Raw genomic sequence first — 15,551 nt, 5'->3', positions numbered from 1 at the left:
GGGTAAATGTATCTGAATGAGAAAGCTATGTGTTATAAAGGAATTTGTTTGTTTTTTTTTAAGTCACCTATAAATTCAGTGTCTCAATCCAAACCTGTAGATTTATTTTCTATGAAATTTGACAACTGATCCCAAAATTCGTCTGGTCAAGAGAATGCACAAGAATAGGCAAGGAGGGGCAGGGGTTTGGAGATGGGAAAGCCCAGTGAGAGGAAAAGGAATATGTCTTAATATCCAAACATAACTCGAAGTTAAAATTGTTTTTAACATGTGTGAACAAATAACTCAATTTGAACAAAACAGAGTCCAGAAACAGAGTGTTAAATACAGAAGTGTTTGGGATGTGATAAATTTGCCATTTCTAATAAATGGAATTGAAATAACTGCTAATTCATTTGTGAGAATGGAAAGAGAGTAGTTCCATATGTCATATCAAATGCAAAATCATAATCAAATTCCACTGATCTATTGAGATAATAGAGATTTGACACTGTCCAATTTATTGATGGAACATGAATTTCTACCTAAAAAGGCATTTCTGGTTCTTTGACTCTGGTTAAACAATAATATAAATAAGCCACTTTTAGCATGTACATAATAATTAAAATTAACATTGTTTATTAAGAGCACGTATTTAATTTGCTAGGATTGACATTGATGTGTCTAAAGTTTGTAGACATACTGAGATCATTGGAAGCTAAGGGATGTGCATCATCACCACTAAAACTGACATGTCTCTCAGTCCTCACCTACCTGTAGTGCTCTGAAAAAGCCTAAAACTCTTCCTCAGGATCTTGTGAAAGGACGACGACTTGCTCCAGATCGGTTACACAGTCTAAATAACACCGTCTTTATGCCCATTCTTCCTGTGCTCCATTTGAGGGAAAAAAACAGCCTTATACAGTGAATCAAAATGATACATCCCAATGTGAAGACTTGAGCCATGCAGTACCTGTCGATGTATATCATATACATGTACAATTCTCTTCCTGTCCCACTGACATAAAAAAGTATACAATGAATTTACTGCTTTTCATGTTTAATATAAATTACCAAGTATTTAAATTTTTTTTCATTTGGTTATACAGGCAGTAAATATGGTCAACTTGGATTGTAAATTTTTGATGGTATACTTTGGTTATTTCTAGGAAAAAGTTGCTAAGCAAAGAGTAGTATGGATAAACTTGGGAGGAAGATTGTAGACTATTTCTAAAGTTAGCATTAGTATGTTGGTTAACACTTTATTTTTACCTAAATTTTAAAGTAGGCCCCTACTAATCTCTGTTGGATGACATTCTTAGACTGGGCTTTATATCCCTGCAGGAAAAAACATAGCTTTTCGATGTTCAGTGACTTGAACCACCTTTTTCTCTAGTGTGTTCAAATAAGTGAGATTTTAGTGAAGTGTCATAATAGAAAGATTTTTGTTGTGAATTATTTCTTAAATGGAATTAACTCTCTTAACTATTGCCTGGTCAATTTTACTTACTAATTAACTATTTTAATCTTTCACACTGTTAATCTGGCCTGTTAAACTCTGTTAATCTGGTGAAATTTCAGGAAATTCAACAGGAGACAGATATCCCTGAACGAGAACTTGTTAGAGCCCTGCAATCCCTCGCCTGTGGTAAACCAACACAGCGGGTCCTCACCAAGGAGCCCAAGTCAAAGGAGATAGAAAATGGTCACATATTTACAGTTAATGATCAGTTCACATCCAAACTACACAGAGTCAAGATTCAAACAGGTATCTGAAATTATCTTTTTCTCTTAAAAATTACATACATATTTTTTCTTAGAAGTTCTTAATGTTGGATTTCTATTTTTTAAAAAGTAATGTTTTTCTGTGTGCTGCATGATACATAGACTTACAAGATAAAGTGACTTTTATCATTGTATCTTCCTGTCAAAATGCAGTTGAATCCAAGTTCAGTAAACATTTGAAAAAGTAATTCATATTGTGAACAAGTATTGTTTTCATATGGTTTTCAGCAAGTGAAATACAATTTTATGAATGTTTTCTTATAAAAAAATTGTTTTTAACTGGTTAACAAATAGTGAAGTCTGTTTTTAAAACTGATGTACAAATTTTTCAAAATTGTGAGTTATCTATTTAAAATTTAATCTTTAGATGCAGCTGTTTATATTCTGATAAATATTTGTTAAATTTCAAAACTTTAAAAACCCATATGATTTCTCTAATTTAAAAACAGAGATAACCCTGTTGTGAACAGTTTTTGCTTCAGCTTTTTTTAGGATGACAGTAAACGTCCTATCTATTGTATATTTAACAGTGTAAGGTGTATATTTTCTATGTATTTAAGAAGGCAAAAAGGTACTTCACCTTTGCTGAATATTTAAAAGTCTTAGTGTTGCTTGCTACCTGGTTTTTAGGTGAGCTTCCCAGTGATAATTTATCCAATACATGTAATGTATCTGTGTAATAAAACCGTATTTTAAAATAAGTTAAGCATTTAAAATGACTTCACTTTTCTGATTTTTATATATTAATAATAAAAGATAGTGTTAAAATTTTTTTAATATTAAGTATACAGTTGATTGCCAGAATACACTGATTTAAGAACTTTGTATATACACTTTAGTTTTTCTTTTTGACTCTAAATAGGATATTTTTTTCACAGCAAAGTGGTATCTTTTTACAGCCATGACTACTTTGTTTATTCATTGTAAACCATATCATTGATCCCTATGTTTGGGACACAGATGTATGTTAAAAAATAGAACAGTGCTAAAGGGTGGTTGTGGAATAAAATATCTTTTTCACTAGTGTAAGACATAAGACTGCAGTTTTGGGCAGAGGTAGGTTTTGGATTTCAGAAGTTACTTGTATCTCAGATTTGAAGGATGTGTGGTGATACAGATCTGAATTACCTAGCCTCAGCCTGCTTAATCCTAAATAAATGTCTTTGTAATTCAAGATTCTATCATGCCCAGCTAATATTGTCAGGTAGTATTATGATTATTTTTAAAAGTCTTCTTCTTAGATTTTTAATTTTTGGTGTTAAGTATATAGTATGAAATACAGTTAAATGTGATGAAAAATTTGACTAGATGACCCTTTTTACAATTCTTTTCAGCTATCAAATTCCATAAAGAAAAATGTTTTATTTTTGAAATGGTACTTAGATTATCTTGGCTCTTACTGATTTTTGTGGAAGTTCAAATTTTCTCTCTGGTGCTAAGTATATTTCTCCTGATACATCTAGATACTTACGTACCCACTTACGCAGCAAATATCCTTGTTATGCTTCTCTTAAACACATAATATCATGCCAGGGTCTGGGAGTGAGCTCTGTCCTCACGTTTTTAAAAACATAATCCACAGTCTTGGAGTATATTTATTTAGGTGACCAAATTTAGATGAACTAAGTGAGTTGTTAAAAAATTTTTTCCCTCCACTGTTTTATCTATTTTCACATCAGCAGAAAAAGTGAAAAATGCTGTAATAGATACTCAATTAAATTTTGCCACATTTGTTTAAGCACCTTTATTTCTACCTTCCCATTCTCCCTCTCCGTTCATATATGTTTATAGTTCCTACAGCGTTTGGACTTAATTTGCAAACATCATAACATAATTTGCAAACATCATAGCACTTATCCCTTAAATACTTGAGAATATACTTATCTCAGAATTAAGATTTTACCACAAAATTGTTGTACTATATCAGACCTAGAAATTAATTATTAATTAGAAATTCCAAACATCTATATGCATTACCCATATTTGCATGTCCACGGTTGTCTAATTTTCATGATCTTATTTTTTGGGTCCAGGATTCACTCAAGAGCTCCACATTACAGTGATTTTAATGTTTCTTTAGTTCTATTTAAACCAGTGTCTTTATCTTTGTTTTTCCCCTTATGGTATGGAATTATTGAAGAAAAGCATTTTTCTTCTTTAGTTGAGCATTTTAATCTAATTTTATTTTTTTTCTTGTTAGTTTGTGGATAACTTGGGAGAAGACCCTGAAAGTAGAATTCTTAACCAAGGAATTCTAATTAGAAATAACTGAATGGGCACACCAGAATGATCTTCTGAATTATAGTCTGCTGTCTCATGGGTGTGCCCAGGCCTAAGTCAGCAATATTTTATGTGGTTCTTTGTAATATTTCAGTTTTTACTCCAGAAACTTCACATCTGTCTACTGTTGGTAACCAAATAAACTGCATCAGTTACCACTTTGTTTCTCTGCTACTTCAATTAGAGCAAATTATAAGAGAAAGAACTTGTATACTTAATTCTTGAGAAGTTGGCTTGAAGACTGGGGAATAACACAGTAAGACAAGACTACTCTGCAAGAGTGGAATGTAGTTTACATTGTTGTTCAGTTGCTCAGTCAGGTCCGACTCTGTGACCCCACGGACTGCAGCATGCCAGGCTTCCCTGTTTTTCACTATCTCCCGGAGTTTGCTCAAACTCATGTCCATTGAGTCAGTGATGCCATCCAACCATTTCACCCTCTGTCGCCCCCTTCTCCTCCTGCCCTCAGTCTTTCCTAGCATCAGGGTCTTTTCCAGTGAGTCGGATCATCACATCAGGCGGCCAGAGTATTGGAGCTTCAGGTTCAGCATCAGTCCTTCCAGTAAAAATATTCAGGGTTGATTCCTTTAGGATTGACTGGTTTGATCTCCTTGCATTCCAAGGGACTCAAGAGTCTTCTCCAACACCACAGTTAAAGCATCAATTCTTCGGTACTCAGCCTTTTTTATTGTCCAGCTCTCATTTCTCTGTGATTACTTGGAAGAACCATAGCTTTGACTATATGGATTTTGTAGGCAAAGAATGTCTCTGCTTTTTAATGTGCTGTCTAGGTTTGTCATTACTTGTATTCCAAGGAGCAAGTGTCTTTTAATTTCATGTCTGTGGTCACCCTCCCCAGTGATTCTGGAGCCAAATTAGTGATATTGTGACATTTAGGAATTACTAAGATAAATAACAAGAAATTGTTAAATAATTGATGAGGTGTCCAAATGGAGTTTTGTTAAGAGACATTCTGGTGATACTTGAAAATTTTTTAATTTAGCTAGCTAAATCTTGGCAATACGTGCTCTTTTGTCCTCTTAAAGTCCCCACGTTTCTCCCATTTGAGGTGGTTTTGGTGAGACTTAACTTGAAGTCATATTGGTAAGATACTACTTAACTTCTGGAAGTCACAAGCAGTGAAAATTCTTTACTGATAATTTTACTGCTAACTAAATGTGGCTTCCATTTTTCTTCTAGGAAAGGAATCATTCTAGTCTATAAAAATAAAATTGGTTTTATTATCTCTATAAATTTAAGCTCCTAATATTTAAAAAGAAAAATCCAGAATTAAATTTAATCAGTAAACTTTGAATTAGGTACTTTTTGTATGTTTATTTGAATAGAAGTATGTGTGTAGTGTATATTCAGAGGTTGAAATTGATTTTTTTAGGTTAAGGTTGTTTATAAATAATTTTTCATTGTGTGTGAAATTTGCATGATAATCACATGGTAAATGTCTTTATTTCTCTTTTAGTTGCTGCCAAGCAAGGTGAATCCGACCCAGAAAGGAAAGAAACAAGGCAGAAAGTAGACGACGACAGAAAACATGAGATAGAAGCTGCTATAGTGCGGATAATGAAATCTAGGAAGAAGATGCAGCACAATGTGTTAGTAGCAGAGGTGAGGACTCTTCCAGACAGCACTGATGTGGAAAAGGCAAAATTACTTGAACAGCTTAAATTTAGGAAAGTACTGTTGTATTTTAAAATACAATCTTCAAATTTGAAAACTGTAGTCAATTCACACAGTATTAAACATCTGGCACTTTCTTGATAGCTAAACATAGCTGAGCATCAAATTATGTGCACACCTTAAAAACAAACATGCTTGTAGTAAAGATGTAAGATCTATGTGAAGCCATTGAAATAGTGAGGAAAGAGGTGATTAGGGTTGAATAAAGTATTGGGTGAAGATAGAGAACCGAATGAAGACAAATGGGAAGAGAAATTGACAGCATGGGAAATGAAAAAGAGGAGTGGAGGTGACTCTTAGGCCCCTAGCTTGATTGTCTAGATAGAGGTTGGTTTCTTTAACTGAAAAGGGAGTGGGTATGTACTGCTGTGTTCCACAGGTCAGTTAAAATCTTTTTTATAAGTTGACTTTGTATTATGTTGACAAAGGAAGAGAATTATGGGTGAGTGGTCAGTTAGTAATTTCGAAAATCATTTAAAAACCAAATCAAGTAAACATTTAATATGTGTTGGCAATTAGGTGACTGATTAGTTTTCCCATTTTCATTGGACTGGTAAGAGTGAGCATTTGGTGGCAGTGCCTTGAGAATAAATGGAGCTGAAACCACCAAGTGAGTGGCTTGTCCTTTGGGATGCTGTCTTGTGGGAAAGGGCACGAAGAAGAACATCTAGAGGATTATGTGTTGAGATGAGGGCATCTGAACAGTTTTTTTTCAAATGGGAACACGGAACACCTTGTGTTGCATTTATAGTCTAAGGATAAAGAAAGGATGCTTAAAAACAAAAGGAAAGAACAGGGATGAGGGATAATTGATGTACTAAAGTCTAGAAAAAGAAAGACAAGAGAATTGTGTAGAGAACGCACAGGCAGTCAATGTTAATGAATGCTACTGAATACCTCTTCCTGAAACCCAGGGCAGGAGGCAGGGGTGGTTCTAATGAAAGGTGGATACATGCTTGGATAAACTGGTTAAGTGCAATGTGGTGGGAGTTAGAGGAGTTTCAAATGAAAATGACTTTTTTTCTTATGTAAAACAGGATATGAGTTTATGGTGCTTGGAAACTTGCTATACTTGAATACTATAAATTTGTGTTATCAGTCTGTAGCAGAGATTGGCAGCCTTTTTTAAATGGCCAGTTGTAGCATGAAAGCACCCATAGATAACAAATGAGGGTGGCTGTTCCAGGAAAAATTGACAACAGGCAGTGGGCTGTATTTGCCTGTAGGGTGCAATTTGTTGACTCCAGGTCTACACAAAAGGTATAAAAACTACAACTTAGTAAAGGACTGAATAGTGGCTTTTGGAGTGTTCTAGAATGGGTGCTTATGGAATAGAACCAAAGGAATCAGGGAGTTGAAGGTACTGTTGCAAGTGTAGCTAAAGTGATCTTACATGAAAGAAGGAGGCAAGATCAGAAAGATTTAGATTCTCATCTCTTCTGGTTCTGTTTGCTACTTACAACTTATCATTTGTCTTCTCTGGCTTATTTTCCACTTTCGTAAAATGAGACAGCCAACTTTGCAGGGTTAAGAGTATCAAATAAATATATATAAAACTGACATATATATAGAGTGTATACTCAGGTTGCAGCTACTGTGCTGGAGTTACTGTTTGGTTATTACTGATGTAACAAGACCTGAAATCCTGACAGCTGTTGAAGAAAAGAATACTAACAGTAGCACTTAACTGTGGGACAACGCATTATTCTGCATCACATCTATTAACTCATTTAATACACACAACTTAATGAGGTTAATAATTTCCCAAGGACCCAGAGCTAGTGAGAGAGCTGGAATTTGAATCTCTGAATTAGGATAGTAACTTAGAAGGCATTAAATTATAGCTTCAAAGTGGATAAACTATAAGGTTGTATAAATTGATATGAATATATTCCAATTCATCTACTAATCCATTTGAGCATTTACATCCTCATATGAGGAGATATGTTCTAGCCAGCCACACAGGACGTTTTCAGTAGTATCATTTTTAATTTTCATAATCAAATTACTGAAGTTTGATCTGAGTCTTAAAATGGTGCAATTTCTTTTCAAAGATAATTGTGTGTTTATATGGAAATATTTTTTGTTTCCGATTTTCTGGTAGAAATTAGTTTATTTTTTAACCTTCTCTTTTAGGTAACTCAGCAGTTGAAGGCTCGATTCTTACCAAGTCCAGTTGTTATTAAAAAACGTATTGAAGGACTTATTGAGAGAGAATATTTGGCACGAACACCTGAGGATCGCAAAGTATACACATATGTAGCATAAAATGCGTTCAGAAACTTGATTTATTATTGGACTGTACTCTTCGCATGGACTGGGAAGTTCTTTTAAATCATTAAATATTAAGACGACCATCTCTTCTATTAAATTACAGTACATGTTCTAGACCATTCAGATCAAGCCTTTACTCCCTTTGAGAGTTTTCAACATCAGTTGATTGAGCTTCAGGCTTTACAGCGTTTATCCCTGTAGAGATCATCTTTACAGTTCCTCGGGAAAATGTGAATGTGCTGAGTTTTGTTTTCAATACTGTATGAAAACAGGAAAAAATAAAACAAAATTTAGAAAATACAGCTCATTAAAATAAAAATTGTTGGATTTCATTTCCCCAGGTCTTCAGTGTTCATATAATTGTGTTTTTGTAGCGTTGCTTAGCACTTTGCACATTGTATAAGTTGGGTAACAATAATGGTAAAAGCAGTGACACGATTCCCAGTTATCTCGCTCTGCTTAAGGCATTTCTTTAGCTCGTCTTGTTTAATTTAAAGGTTTGATTATATACAGAGACCCAAGCATAAAATTTGAGCATGCTTTATTCTACCACTTGCACTTACTAATCTAATAGCCTTATGACCAGGAACCTTTGTTTTGGGCTCAGTACACACCCTGATTTGATTTTTCCCTACTGTAATTTGAGATGTCCCAAATTCTTAACAATGATTAGGTTTTGTTCTGCATTATTTCTAGAGAAAGAAAATATTTTAGTATGTATAAATTGTACAATAATTTTTTGCTGTTGTACTCACTGCTAATAGTGGATTGTATAGGGCAGTGTTTTATTTCATTTATTGTAGGCAAACATAAATGAGTTTAGTATACATATACTCACTAATTCAAGTATGTCAGAGCACAAAGTTGGCAGCTGGTTATATTTAATTCAGCCCTTCTGAAAAGCACATGTGGTCTACACTTTGTTTCTGAATATCTTAGGTTCCCCCTCTCAAATATATATATTTTGGTGAAGCTGGGATGCACTGTTAATTTTCTGCTTCAGAATGCATTCTAAAGATGCAATAAATATGATTACCTTAATATTTTTTAATAAGATCTTCAGTTCTTACAGCTGCAATTTGGAAAGTGATTAAGCAATATTTTTCAAACATGATGATTCTTGGATATTTAGCTCTTATAATCCAAAGAGTCATCATTTTATGTTTTCAAAGATGTGCTCTGTGCTGAAGATTCACGTCAGTTATCCTGTGCTTCCAACTTTCACCAATATTTTTTACCTGACTGATCTGCCAAGGATTATAGTTTGCTTTATTTTAACTTCAGAGTATTTTTATCTTCAATTTTATTTAATTTTGTTTCATTCTGTTTTCATAAGACAATGTTTCAGATATGTAATTGGGGCAAACCACTATAGATTTCTGTTGATAGAAAGATGAAATGTTACTAATAAGTTTGAGTAACCAACTGACCCTTGGTTGACTATGGTAAACTGTTGATACATTTATTAGAATGTATGTCTCAGAAGATGATATCTGTTTAAATTTATGGTCAAGTTAAAACTGAATTCTAATATGGATTAAAAACTCCACGTCAATATTTTTTCCCCATGCGTCTTGGGTTATAATTTTCCTTTCAGACTTGGAAATATGCTCTTATTGCATTTAATTTCGTCTCCATTTGTGTTGTAGAAATACAGGCCGCCTGCTCTTCTCAGTGCTTTCCAGTTTTGCATGATAGAGTTAAAATACAAGTGAAAGCTATCATGAACATTATTCTCAGGATGCTTTGACCATACTTGAGCGGTAGTCAGTCAGGTGTGACATGGGAAGATGAAAGGTTTCCCTTTCAGACTACACAATTGGAATTTCTATAATGATAGGGTGTTTATCTACAAGAAAATACTGGTATTGCACATTTCATTATTTTTTTTTATTGGTCTCAGTTTCCAATTAAATGATTGATATATATATATATATATAAAACTTTAGGGAATAGAATACTGTCAAGTTAATATGAAAGATGTAAAAACTTCCATTTGAAGTCTAAATGAGACATTAAAACAAAAATTTAGGTTGTGGTTTGAATTAAAAATCAGTCAAGTTAAATTTGTGTCATTGTCTCAAGTATGGATATACAAATCACATGTAGAATTCAGAGACACACTTGTTAGTTTTGGAGAACAGGTTTGATATCTATGCTTCTAAATGCTTATAAATACATTAAAACATTTCTCAATTGCAGTTGAACAGTCAGCGAATGCAGCCATTTTGCATTCAGTTGCATTTCAGTCAATTGCAGTTGAGTTGAATGGTCAGAAAATGATGCTGTACTGAAAAACAAAATTGGATCACCCAACGTGTTTTAAATGTTTTAGTGCATTAGCTTTATTTTAGTTCATAAAGCTCATAGTGATACATTTTGACGTTGCTTTCTTTTCAGGAGAGGTCATTCATGCTGTTTTTCTTCTTTGTTTTTTAATGTCTTAATCTCAAACAATGATCCTAACCATTCATTTAATCCTGTTGATGTGAATAGATATTGGTGACTTACTTGAAGAATTTTAAGGAGGATGGATACATAGTTTTTCAACTGCAAAAATGATGTACTCTTTGTTCACTTGTTTAATTGTAATTCTCTGCTATCATTTTTGAATCCAGGACAGTGTTTATTTTGAATTGTTATATAGTTATATTATTTAAAGATTGAAAACTCATTGCAATTAGGGAACACACAGCCTCACAAAATAAACTGTGGTTGTGATTGTAAGGTTCTTATGTCAGTGAATTTTAAAAGGGGGTGGGAGAGGGATGTATTTCTTGCTAAAGAATATACTAAAATCACCCATGTAGCACTGTAAACATAGACCGGTATCACCACCACCCCCAAAGATGCTGGTGTATTCTCTTGGCAAAAATCTTGTCAGCAAAGCACTGATGATGCTCCGCCCGCCAGAATGTACATTGGGTAGCAGGAAAGGCTTAGGTGACAGGCAGTGATCTTACAATTACGTCTGCATCCCTAGGAGACTAGTTTGCATGATCTCAGCTTTCTAAGTATTTAGTTCCCAGTTCTAGAAAATAATTGTATGTTCATTCCAAATAATGCTGTTTTTGTTTGCAGTTTTAAGTACATATTTTGAATAAGCATTACAGGGTTTTATCTTTGCCTGCCTTATAGCCTTGATTATCACCTGGTATCTCATGAATGCTATTTTTGTCCAAGTCTAGGGAGGAGAGCAGTTAACGTACCACAGTTGTAGATCATGTATTCAGTATGATGCATATAGTCAGGCAATAAGTATTTTGTACACTATCAGTAAGAACATTAAACCATTTCAGGTTAGCAAAATCAGTTCAGTTCAGTCGCTCAGTTGTGTCCGACTCTTGCGACCCCATGAATCACAGCACGCCAGGCCTCCCTGTCCATCACCAACTCCCGGAGTTCACTCAAACTCATGCATGTCCATCAAGTCAGTGATGCTTACAATGGACTGGTTGGATCTCCTTGCAGTCCAAGGGACTCTCAAGAGTCTTCTCCAACACCACAATTCAAAAGCATCAATTCTTCGGCACTCAGCTTTCTTCACAGTCCAACTCTCACATCCATACATGACCACCGGGAAAATCATAGCCTTGACTAGACAGACCTTTGTTGGCAAAGTACTGTCTCTGCTTTTCAATATGCTGTCTAGGTTGGTTGTAACTTTCCTTCCAAGGAGTAAGCATCTTTTAATTTCATGGCTGCAATCACCACCATTTGCAGTGATTTTGGAGCCCCCAAAAATAAAGTCTGACACTGTTTCCACTGTTTCCCCATCTATTTGCCATGAAGTGATGGGACCAGATGCCATGATCTTCGTTTTCTAAATGTTGATCTTTAAGCCAACTTTTTCACTCTCCTCTTTCACTTTCATCAAGAGGCTTTTTAGTTCCTCTTCACTTTCTGCCGTAAGGGTGGTGTCATCTGCATTTCTGACGTTTTGTTCTCCCGGCAATCTTGATTCCAGCTTGTCCTTCCAGCCCAGCGTTTCCCATGATGTACTCTGTATATAAGTTAAATAAGCAGGGTGTCAATATACAGCCTTGACGCACTCCTTTTCCTATTTGGAAGCAGTCTGTTGTTCCATGTCCAGTTCTAACTGTTGCTTCCTGACCTGCATATAGGTTTCTCAAGAGGCAGGTCAGGTATAGTTTAAATCATTTCTGTTCCCCAAAGCAGAAACAAATATATAGGTGTTAAACAGTGATGTAATAACTTATCACCATGTGCCAGACACTATTCTGAGTGCTTTGTGTATGTTATTTAACGTAGTTGAAACATGATCTCCATGAGATGAGAACTGTTGATTATACTAGTGTTGCCCAAGCTTAATACTGCGTGTTCAGTCACTTGTGTCTGTTTCTTTGCAATCCCATGGACTGCAGCACACCATGCTCCTCTGTTTTCCCCTGTCTTCTGGAGTTCGCTCAGGTTCATGTCCGTTGAGGTGGTGATCTAACCATTTCATCCTTTTTCCCAGCATCAGTGGGCAAAAGAGTTGGCTCTTCCATCAGGTGGCCAAAGTATTGGAATTTCAGCAACAATCCTTGCAATGAATATTCAGAGTTGATTTCCTTTAGGATTGACTGATTTGATCTTAGAGCCCTAGAAACTCAAGAGTCTGCTCCAGCACCACAGTTCAAAAGCATCAATTATTGGGCATTCAGCCTTCTTCATGGCCCAGCTCTCTCACCCATTCATGACTGCTGGAAAACCATAGCTTTTACTATATGGACCATTGCTGGCAAAGTGGTGTTAAGACGTTGTCTAGGTTTGTCATGTCTTTGCTTCCAAGGAGCAAGCATCATTTAAGTTCATGGCTGCAGTCACCATCTGCAGTGATTATGGAGACCAAGAAGAGAAAATCTTTCTGCTTGTACTTTTTCCCCTTCTGTTTGCCATGAACCGATGGGACCAGATGCTATAATTTTAGTTTTCTGAATGTTGAGTTTTAAGCCAGCTTTTTTCACTTTCTTTTACTTTGATCAAGAGGCTCTTTGCTTTGCTTTCTGTCATTAGGGTGGTGGCATCTGCATATCTAAGGTTATTGGTATTTCTCCTGACAGTCTTAATTCCAGCTTTAGCTTCATCTGGCTTGGCATTTTGGATGATGTACTCTGCATATAAGTTCAATAAGCAGGGTGACGATATACAGGCACCTTGTACTCCTTCCCCAGTTTTGAACCAGTCTGTTTTTCCACGTTTGATTGTAATGTTGGATTTTGACCTGCATACAGGTTTTTCAGGAGACAGGTAAGCTGGTATTCCCATCTCTTTTAAGAATTTTCCAGTTTGCTGTGATCCACACAAAGGCTTTAGCATAGTCAATGAAGTAGATGTTTTCCTGGAATTCCTTTGCTTTCTGCGTGATCCAGTGAATGTTGGCAATTTGATCGTTTACTCCTCTGCCTCTTTGCAACCCAGCTAGTACATCTGGAAGTTACTGATTCATACGCTGCTGAAGTCTAGCTTGAGGGATTTTGAGCATACCTTGGTAGCATGTGAAATGAGCACAATTGTATAATAATTAGAACATTCTTTGGCATTGGAATGAAAACTCCCTTTCCCATCCTCTGGCCACTGCTGAGTTTTCAAAATTTGCTGACGTATTGAATACAGCATGTAACAGCATCATTTGAAATAGCTGACATTCTGTTACCTCCACTAGCTTTGTTCATTGTAATGCTTCTTAAGGCCCACTTGACTTCACACTCCAGGATGTCTGGCTGTAGGTGAGTGACCACACCATCATGTTTATCTGGGTCTTAAAGATCTTTCTTGTATAGTTCTTACTTCTTCTGTTAGGTCTTCACGCTGTCGTTTATTGTGCCCATCATTTTATGAAATGTTCTCTCAATATCTCCAATTTTCTTGAAAAGATCTTGTCTTTTCAATTCTATTGTTTTTCTTTATTTCTTTGCAATGTTCAATTAAGGCCTTCTTCTTGGCTATTCTATGAAACTCTACATTGAATTGAGTGTATCTTTCCCTTTTACCCTTGCCTTTCACTTCTCAGCTATTTGTAAGGCCTCCTAAGACAATCACTTTGCATTCTTGCATTTATTTTTCTTTGGGATGGTTTTGGTCATTGCCTACTGTACAGTATTTTGAACCTCTGTCCATAGTTCAGGCACTCTTAGATTTAATCCCTTGAATCTACCCATCACCTCAACTGTATAGTCATAAGGGATTTGACATAGATCGTATTTAAGTGGCCTAGTGACTTTCCCTACTTCCTTCAATTTAAGCCTGAATTTTGCAATAAGGAGCTCACGATCTGAGCCATAGTTGGCTCCATGTCTTGTTTTTGCTGACTGTATAGACCTTCTCCATCTTTGGCTGCAAAGAACATAACCTGATTTCAGTATTGATCATCTGATGATGTCCATGTATAGAGTCATCTCTCTGGTTATTGGAAAAGTGTTCTTAACGAACACTCAGCATGTTCTCTTGACAAAACTCTGTTAGCCTTTGCCCTGCTTCATTTAGTACTCAAAAGGCCAAACTTGCTGCTGTTCTGGGTATCCGTTGACTTCTTACTTTTGCATTCCAATCACCTACGATGAAAAGGACATTTTGTGTGTGTGCACGTGTTCTAGTTCTTCAACTGCTTAACTTCAGCTTCTTTGTCATCAGTGATTGGGGCATAGACTTGGATTACTGTGATGTTGAATGGTTTGCCTTGGAAATGAACCAAGGTCATTGTGTTGTTTTTGAGGTTGCACCCACATACTCCATTTTGGACTCGTGTTGACTATGAGGGCTACTCCGTTTCTTGGGATTCTCGCCCATAGTAGTAGATACAGTGGTTATCTAAATTAAATTGGCTCATTCCTGTCCATGTTAGTTCACTGATTCCTAAGATGTCGATGTTCACTCTTACCATTGCCCGCTTGACAATGTCCAAATTACCTTGATTCCTGGACCTAATATTCCAGATTCCTATGCAATATTATTTTTTGCAGCATTGGACTTTACTTTCACCATCAGACACATTCACAACTGAGTCATTTCTGCTTTGGCCCAGGTACTTCATTCTTTCTGGAGTTACAAGTAATCACCCTGCCTTCTTCCCCAGTTGGAGGAGGAAATGGCAACCCACTCCAGTATTCTTGCCTGGAGAACCCCATTGACAGAGGAGCCTGGCAGGCTACAGTCCACAGGGTCAAAAGAGTTGGACACGACTTCGCGACTAAACCACCACCTTTCCCAATAGCATGTTGGACACCTTCCGACCTGGAGGGGCTCACCTTCCAGTGTTATATCTTTTTACCTTTTCATACTGTCCATGGGGTTCTCACGGCAAGAATACTGGAGTGGTTTGCCGTTTCCTCCTCCAGTGGACCATGATTTGTCAGAATTCACTAGACTGGTCTGTCTTGAGTGGCCCTGCCCAGCATGGCTCATAGCTTCATGAGTTGCACCAACCCCTTCACCAGGACAAGGCTGTTACCCATGAGCATGGAACTTAAAAGACTTTTTTATTGTCTATATTATTTGTTGATAGAGTTGGAAATGGCAACCCACTCTGTATTCTT

The 15,551-nt window shown here is 36.1% G+C and overlaps 1 protein-coding gene across 3 annotated transcripts in view; it reads left to right on the top strand.

The window, feature by feature from the left end:
* Positions 1-9,581, top strand: part of CUL3 (cullin 3) — a 113,785-nt gene extending 104,204 nt beyond the window's left edge. For 2 of the 3 annotated variants that reach the window (XM_070773164.1, XM_070773172.1), the window contains 4 exons: positions 1,561-1,747; positions 4,668-4,715; positions 5,522-5,667; positions 7,876-9,581. In XM_070773164.1, the coding sequence (XP_070629265.1) occupies positions 1,561-1,747; positions 4,668-4,715; positions 5,522-5,667; positions 7,876-8,007 (513 nt within the window). In that variant the 3' untranslated portion in view covers positions 8,008-9,581. The remainder of the gene's footprint in view (positions 1-1,560; positions 1,748-4,667; positions 4,716-5,521; positions 5,668-7,875) is intronic. The other variant, XM_019977746.2, reaches the window with a different exon arrangement.
* Positions 9,582-15,551: the final 5,970 nt, after the last annotated feature.

This window comes from Bos indicus, chromosome 2 (assembly GCF_029378745.1).
Source record: "Bos indicus isolate NIAB-ARS_2022 breed Sahiwal x Tharparkar chromosome 2, NIAB-ARS_B.indTharparkar_mat_pri_1.0, whole genome shotgun sequence".
Taxonomy (NCBI): domain Eukaryota; kingdom Metazoa; phylum Chordata; class Mammalia; order Artiodactyla; family Bovidae; genus Bos; species Bos indicus.
The sequence above is the reverse complement of the archived record's forward strand: the minus strand, read 5'-3'. Positions and strand labels throughout refer to the sequence as shown.